This window comes from Bidens hawaiensis, unplaced genomic scaffold, assembly GCF_021521415.1.
Source record: "Bidens hawaiensis isolate Kalapana, Puna unplaced genomic scaffold, B.hawaiensis_p1.1 tig00001087_1, whole genome shotgun sequence".
In the NCBI taxonomy this organism is placed as follows: Eukaryota; Viridiplantae; Streptophyta; class Magnoliopsida; order Asterales; family Asteraceae; genus Bidens; species Bidens hawaiensis.
In genome coordinates, this window is record NW_027491062.1 from 334,092 (window position 1) to 343,560 (window position 9,469).

Sequence of the window (9,469 nt, forward strand, 5' to 3'; positions counted from 1 at the left end):
CGATTTTATACTAGTGCCCATACTAGGGAATTGGATAAGACTTTCTCTTATCAAGAAGTGTGGGTTCAAGTTCCGTAACAAAAAAAAATTATGTAACTTATGATAGGGTAGAGTGTATGATAAATATAATAGTAGTGATTAAATGTGTCCCACATCACTAAAAAAAACAAATTATAAAAAAACAAATCATAAAGTCAGTAAATTTTAGTCTAATTGTATGGTTCGATTAGAGTTTTTAAACATTGATTATAAGAATTAGTTTGTTCGGTGGATAGCTCTCGTGAAAATTTGAGTAACTGAAACGTGAAACCATTACGTAATAACATATTATTTGCTGTGGCTTTATCTTAATAATATTTCAATTGGTAATAGATTATAGCCTATGACGTACGTTTTTAACTACTACGAACCTCTCTTTTATGAGTTAACTATGTTTTATCTCTTGTATTACGGGGTTGTTTTCATTTTCGATTTTAATATTTATATATTTTTTAGATTTTAATGTATTTATTGCAAGAAAGGTAATAATATATATAGAGTTTGATGATAAAATGGTTTCACAAATAAATGAGATGTTATAACCCGTTTAAAAGCTATGTGGGTTTGATGAGACCATGGCCTGCTTATTTTTATACTATAAATTTTTTTCTTAATTCTAAATAATATTTTTTTAAATCAAATATTAACTTTTAATATATCCCTATTTTATAAGATTTTCATATCAAATATTTTATGAAATTAATTTTTTAAATATGAGATGTTATAACTCGTTTAAAGGTTATCTGGGTTTGATGAGACTCACACCCGTGAATTCAAGTCAAAAGTATGAAAAACCTCCATTTACAAGCAATTTGATAACTTGAGAGAATATAAAAAACAATTCAAAAGCTTTAAAATGTTTCGTTTATATATATTTAAGATTTAAGATTAGTTGGGTGAATAAAACAATTACTTGTGTCGAAAGCTATAAAGTTGATATTGCTTTATATTCGTGTAATTAATTTTAATATTAAAACCAAAAGGCACATTTTTTCCCTTTTACTTAAAAAACTTTTATTTATATCGAAAAAGTATTGATAAAAAAAATTTATATATATATTATATAGGTTAAGTTCATGTGAGAAATGTGTGAAAATATTGAGAGATCGTTTCAGCCAATCAATATATATTTTTTAGTTTGTGATTATTTAATATTATGGGTATAATAATAAAAAGTTCAGGATTTCTTTTTGGTAACTAACGCTAATTAAATTACAAAGGATTATAGTTCTATTTTTTATTTTTTTTTAATTTGTATGTATATATAGGCTTACTTGTATGTACATATTATTTTTTAGTTTCAACTTTAGCTCAAATATATCTAATTATCTATAATATATGTCAAACCAATTTATTTTTTTACTACTATTTGATCTTTTTCTTATAACTTTCATTCATTAAAATAAAAAAGTAAAAACAAACTGTAGGATCATAAAGGCTACTACAAATCAGTAATAATGAAGATCGGATCGAGAACAAGTAAAAAATACATGTTTTGATGTTGACAAGGACACTCCTGGTGACGCTAGGCTGGAGTGTCCGAGTGTCGCCCCAAAGAAATTGTGACACTAATTTCTAGTGTCACTTAAACTCATGAAGATATATAATTTAGTAGCAATACACAGACTCGCCCCAAAAATTTGCGGCACTTCAAAGTGACATAGCTAGCCGGCCAGTGGCACTTACTCTGCCTATATATAGTGCCCAATTTTGAGCTTTTTGTGGAGCTCTTTAATCTGATTGTGTTAGGAATTGTGTTAGATTGGCAAGGACTAAACCGATTGTATCTTTGGCTTTAAATATATCTTAATTAATCATGTTTGTTGATTGAATCTTGTTTGCCTTTTCTCTTTTCTTCAATATATATATCATCACTTTTGGATCTTATTGATCACACTAATTGATGATACAATGATTTAAACTATTTTGCAATCAAGCATACACTAGATCTAGAGATAAGCGCACCTACGTACACAAATTCAATATGTGACCGATTTCCATTTTTTATCGACATTCTGGTATAAATGTTGTAAAAACAAAGTTGTTGGAACCGTAATACCAACCAAACATCAATATCGATATTAATTGCATTTTGATGTAAATTTTATTCAAAACTGAATTGATATCAATATTAATTGCATTTTAATGTAAATTTTATGATTGTTGCAACGCACAATAAATTCTCACTAGTTATTCAACAAAATTGAGTTGATGATAAAGTATACCTTTTAGTGTGTTTTTGGCATAATTACATTATCATCATCATACGTAGTATATCCCACCAGTAACAAAGTTATGGTAGAGTCTAAGATATAGACAGTCTTACCTTTACCCCATACGGATAGAGAGGTTGTTTCCTGTGAGACCCCTTACTCGATAGTAGTTTTGCATCAAACCCTGGACATAAGACACATAACATTAACCATCGGGACACCGACCGATTAGTGCATGTACCCTTGTCTTTCGGCTATCAACGCTACCACATGATGCCTGATTAATCTTCTGTCACTTTTAATGTTACTTCCACAAGATTAAGATTAGTAAAATAACGTCAAAATTAGTTCAACTTCACTTTTGCTCACCCGAGGGTTCACACATATATACATTATATGCGCGCACCGCAAACAAGGCGTAATTTATTTCAACAAAAAAATTAACATTTTTAAAACATTGCTGGCTATATGTGCACGGGCCAACAAAAATGATAATTATGCTACCAAATTTCTTTTGTAAACAAGACTATCATTCATTGGTCAACAACATTGAAGTATAAGACTATCATTCATTGGTCAAAATGTAAGCATTTATTGGTCAAAATGTAAACATAAATTATTTTCTACCAATACACCATAATAGTTGTGTTTTTTTAAATTATACTGTACTTGAAAAAAATACAACGCATTCAGTAAGTACCAAAAAAATGCCCGTGTGCCTTCTGTATCCTCAATGAACGCCTTTAATGTTTAACTTACATTTTAAAACACAAACTAAGAGAAGATACAATCCTTTTTAACAACATCATCAACTACAACCGTCAACTGCGAACAGAACTTCTCTTTCAACCAACACGAACATCTCCCGTACCTGATCACCGAACTTTACAACAACGTTTCGCGCTATTCGTTGCTCAAATTTACAACTTTTGAGCCACACAACTCCAATGAAAACATCACACATGCAGCGCCCCGGTCTACTATCAACCATTTCATACTTGACCTGAACCTGCATTGTCCAATTGAACATAAGACCATCTTAACCATATTGCCCGTTTGCAACCGTCACAAAAACAAACGCATTTTTTTACTATTTTCGTAGAGACTAGAGAAAAAGAAATTTCGTCGATGATAATAGTTGTGACATTTTCGTGTTGCGATGGTTAGTGAGACTCACATAAAAGTGATCGCCAAATGGCACGTCATGGAGAGACATAGTCTCGTTCACGGTCCACCCTTTCCCGTCAGTGATTGGTAACTTCAGCTGCGTGCACGTGACATCCCCCCCGAAACTCGACACCCCTTTGTTAAACTTCCAACATAACCGTCTTTCAAGTGTATCAGAACGTCCCGTAACAGGTTCCCAATCGGTTGTGCTGTAATTCAAACAACACAGTTTTCCCATAACTTTGTGCTCAAAGTCTCCTCCTTTAAATATTTCCATAACTGACTCCACCTGTAAGCCAAGTCAAGTCAAAGTCAACACCGGTATATGCTTGCAAATGTTTTTCAAGTACTCACGTTGAACGGAAGCTCTTCCGAATAGATCTTGGACATTTTTGCATCTCCAACGACCATATGTGAAGTAACGTCTTCACATGAACACTTCTCATCTTTTTCTTGTTGATCGTGAAGCATGACGGTTTTATCCTCAACGTGGTCGATTTTCTGATCCGGGCTTGATGATCTTGTTCTCCATAACGCCATAATTGTCCTAATATTCACAAAAGATAATTAAAGATTATTTATTAAAAAATCAAGAAATGCGAAGTCGTTTCGGTTATATTTACCGTCTAGCCGAACTAAATGACACGAACGAATGAAAGTAAAAACACAGCCGGCCCTCTTCGTCTTGAGACTTGGCACCATGCCTCGCGTCTACACCTCGACCTTTAAGCAGAACCATCACAAGTATCGGGCTCCCGACTGAAGCCAGTGTTGGGGGAAGGACATGAATGTCTTCAACGTCTTCCCACAAGAACGAAAATTTTGTTTTGTGTCCAAATAAGTTCGCATAAAACCCGACAATTCTTGAAGATTCATACAATCGGCCCTATATATATGAGAACAGAAACCAATGATATGTTATAATAAAGACGACTTATACTCAGGGTTTTTTCATAATGCTCTAACTGAATGTACCTGAAGTGGCAATTTTCTTTTGAGAGAACACGAGAAATCACTGACAAGAAATTCCTCAGGTGGCAAGCTAAACAGCTTCTGAAATGTCGAGTTCCTATGAGGCGATCTCACATTAATCTGTCAAGTAACTAATATAATCAGATCTACACATTTTAGGTGGAAAATGGGCGGGCTAGAAGGTTTTGCTATCAGATTAAAGCTGGTAAGTTTTTGGTATGGTTCAGGTCAACCGAAAAGAAAAAGTTATAGACTTTTAGCTCGAATATGCTCAAGAAAACTGTAATTTTCTAATGTCAATACCACATTTATCAAACTCAGAAATATGCTAAACACAGAGATATGTATTATTTTTATTTTCTTTTGAATTTATCGTACCTTTTTCCCAGCTTCTTTCTCAACTTTTGTCAAGTATTCTTTGATTGTTTCGACTCCATTGTTATTATCCAAAAAAATTCTCAAATGCAACTTTGACTGTAACGACTGTGCAAGTCTTCCTTCAAGCGGGACCCACATGTCCGCTAATTCCTCTGACGTGTGTCTCAAGAATCTAATCTCCGAGTGCCCAAGTGAAACTGCTTGACCAAACGGACCATCAAAGTCGAAAACCTCAACATCTAATAGGGATGGGGGTTCTTCTGCAGCATCAAACTCGAGAATCTCTACAATATTTAGCATATGTCCGATATCAAGTTACGTTAATGATAAAGAAAAAAAAGAAGTTAACATCAAACAAACACGTAAAATGAATAGTCACCGTTCCACTGCGGATCAAGTGTTTGAAGCTTGACAGAACTTGTTCTCGTCTTTCCATTGCATGTCAACACTACATACGGATCTGAGAAACCCGAAGAATCCAGTGGAGCTAAATTGGTTCCCTCGATTATTGCAACAGTAAGCACCCACCCGTCACCTTGAGCTTTGACACCATGATCATTTCCTGCCAAATCATGCGAGTTTTTTTGTCATGCGTTTTAATCATGAAAGTACATGTATCATGTACTTACTTGTCTATGTGCATATACAACGTATAAGCATGTGTTTGGGTATATATCGTTCTAATCATGAAAGTCTTATGTATGTACTTACGTGTCTATGTGCTTATACACATGAATGTATATGCATGTGTTTGGGTATAGATCGTCTTAATCATGAAAGTCTTTGTATAGATCGTTCTAATCATGAAAGCCTATATACATACTTACGTGTCTATGTGCTTATACACATGAATTTATATGCATGTGTTTGGGTATAGATCGTTTTAATCATGAAAGTCTATGTATATACTTACGTGTCTATGTGCGCTTACTGATATACACATGAATGTATATACATGTGTTTGGGTATAGATCGTTTTAATCATGAAGGTCTATGTATATACTTACGTGTCTATGTGCGCTTACTGATATACACATGAATGTATATACATGTGTTTGGGCATAGATCGTTTTAATTAGAACATGCGTTTTGTTAGTAATAAGTTTCAAAACATAAATCCCAATAGTCTGGAGAAATGTACCTCTACGCAACCTAGCTTGGATGAAATGTGAAGCCATGATATAAACGCGTTGCAAGTTGAATAAGATTATCCCACATGTGAGAAATTCACCAAAACTATCCGGCAATTCAAGACCTTTAAACTCTAAACCTTGAATTCGATTTGGCCCACACAATAAGATATGCACGAAAGCATAAATAACCATACAAACAGTTGAAACCACGGTGAAGTTACAGAAATACCCCACCGCTAAATCCCAATCTGATTCGTGCTCGTTTTGCAATGTTGCTAATGTTTGACTTTTGTCCGATACGGTCAAATGGTTGGCTGGTTTGAATGTTTGACTAAGCAATTCCGAAAACTGGTCAAAACTCTCCTTCATTCCTTGCTTAGCTCCGTGTTCAATCATACTCTTCATCATTGTACTTTGCTGAAAATCAATCCCCCAAGAAACTACAATCCGTGAAGTTTCATCTCCTCCGATCTCGGGGCCGTTAATTATCTTGTACAATAATTTAACTCGGAAGGTACTCCCGTAAGGAACATCAGGCGTATCCACTCTTACAAAAACTGCAAATTCTTTCCCAGTTGCTTTGATATAAGTTTGGTCTTCGGTAACTTTAGAAGCTTTGACCAATTTCGTTGCGCCTTTTGTATAAGTAACGATACGAGTCAAAGACGACATTTGACCGGATTCCCACACCCATGGGCTCTCGTGAACGTCCGTTGTACCTTGAATTGCTGCCAATTCTTTCATAAACTGCGAATTCGGTGCAAACAATAAATGGTTGAGATCTTTAGGAGGCACTACATATGTTTCATCAATAAGAACACCTCCGTGTAGATTTTCAGGCATTTCTTTTTGGTCAACTATTGACTCCATGGTTTCCATTAATTCTTCAAAAGTATTAGTGAGGGGAGGTTCTTCGGCTGACTCACCGTTGTCGGATGAAGTTGTCGTTGGCAAGTCGGATAAATCATCAACGGAGGAATCATTGTGTTTTTTAAAAATCCTCTCAAATCGTCTAGTAATGGATTTTATCATCTTGCGCGGTGATTTAGAGGAGTTAGAATCACGAGAAGGGCTTTGTTTGCTATCAACATAGTGATCAGCGATGATTGGTTGTAAGAAGTTATTACCGTTTGCCATGTCTTGGTCTTTCTCATGTAACGAAAGAGCAAGAAGAATCTTACCTGAAATCAAGATTCATATTTGACTTATGGGGTCAGTAAAAGGTTTTTAATTTCCTTAATCCTAAAGAAATCTTCTCATTTTACTAGATAACACCCTAACAAGATCATTGAAGGTTTTAAAACTTAAATCTTTACAAATATACAAAGTTCCTCAAGATTGAGAGTTGACTGATAAAATACATATCTTCATAAACACATTAGAATTATACCAACTTTTTACCTTTCCTTTGTGAAGTACTTGTTTTTTCATGTGTATCATTTATAACATATCCACTCGGATGATTCAACCCATCTCAAGCTTCAAACGAAATACTAATTATAGATCTTTACAAAAAAAATCTATAAATTATATATCTTGTATTAACGAACAACTTTATCTGTTTTGAGTCCTCAAAAGAAATTATAAGTCATTTTCATAATCAATCTTTTCTAAGAAATCTATAATCAGAATCAATATCAATCGGTTCCACTTTATTTTCAGATACTTTCTTAGTTCCAACTACAATTTGAAATACCTTTCTAGGGCAACTATGTCCTAAATCTCTCTCTCTCTCTCTCTCTCTCTCTCTCTCTCTCTCTCTCTCTATCTCTCTCTCTCTTCCACATCAATCAACCGTAAAAACCATCATGATTTCATATGCTATTAATTAGAAAGTTCGTGAATTTTAAAATTATTTGGCCATATATGTCTTAATAAAATCGAATATAAAGAAGTAATGATACGATACTATTAACCAACTAACTAACTCTTTATTCTAATAAGATTCCTCCTCAATCTACACATTGGTATTTAAATTTAGCTTGAACAAAACAACGGACTACACAAAAGAAATATATGAAATTTCCCTTACTTATAAAGACCAAAGAAACCAAATGAGGCTTGAAATCAATGTCTGATGTAAGTATGTAACTATAGATCTTGATTTACTAATTACTAGCAGTCTAGCACCATCATATATTAATGTTCACCAGATGAAACTGTGGGCTATGGAGTTGAGCCCAAAAGAATAATCACTATGATGACTATTGGGCTCTCTAACACGTTCCAAACAATCCAAACTAAAGTCCACATCGACAGAAATCAGCTGATCAAAACATTATATATAGCCGTTCAAAAATAAAAATAAGTAGAACACATTAAAAGAATACAATTACATTTTCATATTTAACCAATTAACTTTTCTAACATTATCCTAAATTTTAATAGAGATGTTGACATGTTGTTACGTAATTATTTACTTTCTTTTTGTAAGAAGTATTTTTTTTAATCTTTTTTTATACGTTCAATTATTCTTTTAAATTATTTTGTATTTAACTTGTTAAAAGCAAGGTTGCAAAAGTTGCTAGGCAAACCCTAGGCAGCCGAGTGGGGAGTTGGGAGTACTCGGCTTAGTCGGAGAGTACTTGGGGATGGCTCACCGAGAAGTCATCCTAGGCGGGGATTACTCCCCGAGTACCCGGCGTCTAGACGCGATTTTTACAACAATGATTATAAGTAAACTAAATTTTAACTCTAAACATGTTTATTTAACCGTGTAACTTGCTTATTTCACCGTCGGTTAGGTTAAATCATACTTAGTCTATACAAATCAATCGATATAAAAGCAAGAAATACATTCTCACCAGCATACTCCTATGACTCGCAAGCCGCAACAAAACACGGGTCCTATTACTAGTTATTCTAACTTTTAAAATCATGATGTAAAGAATACATAAAAGGCATGAAACACTTACCACATTCTTTGTTAACTGATTCACTAGTTTTGCAACTTTCAACAGAAAACCAAGTGGGTTGCAAAAGATGATCCTCTTCAGCAGCAACAGACCACAAAGGGATCCGAACCCGACCCACCAAATCCTCTTCATCATCATTAACAACATCATGATGATGATGATAAACAGACACAACAAGCTCATCATCATCCAAAGAATGAACTATGAATGCAAACTCCTCATTCCAAACTGGGTTTTTATAAGTGTTGTTCAAAACCCTGGTTCTTGATTTAAACTTTCCAAGTTTAAGTCTTACAAATGATTCTGCAACAGGCCAATCTTTACCCTCCAATACATACACGTACAGCTTCATTATTAATATTAATGTTTATCAGAATATATATGTGATGGTTTTTGTTTGAATATTTTCGATCTTAAAATGGATGTTGCGGTGGATTTTGAGGTTATGGATGATGACGGGCATTGAAGGGCATACGTGGAGTGAAGAAAGTGGTGACACGTGGGATGTTTTTGGAGTTTGAAGAAAGAGAAAAGACGGGTATGGCGGTTTTGTCAGGGTATAAATTCGCCTTGGTAAACGATAATGTCCTTGCCTGTATAAAATATTTACAAATTGGAACATGATTTATTTAAAATTTTAATGTATTGTCCA

At 34.1% G+C, this 9,469-nt stretch overlaps 1 protein-coding gene across 1 annotated transcript; it reads right to left on the reverse strand.

The window, feature by feature from the left end:
• Positions 1-2,960: 2,960 nt before the first annotated feature.
• On the reverse strand, positions 2,961-9,180 carry LOC143558234 (C2 and GRAM domain-containing protein At5g50170-like). The gene is made up of 9 exons (XM_077047113.1): positions 8,818-9,180; positions 5,911-7,083; positions 5,149-5,331; positions 4,770-5,053; positions 4,395-4,511; positions 4,043-4,305; positions 3,774-3,966; positions 3,430-3,708; positions 2,961-3,261 (listed from the first exon to the last, which is right to left on the reverse strand). The coding sequence occupies exons 1-9, from the start codon at positions 9,167-9,169 to the stop codon at positions 3,061-3,063; spliced, it is 3,045 nt and encodes a 1,014-aa protein (XP_076903228.1). The 5' UTR covers positions 9,170-9,180; the 3' UTR covers positions 2,961-3,060.
• Positions 9,181-9,469: the final 289 nt, after the last annotated feature.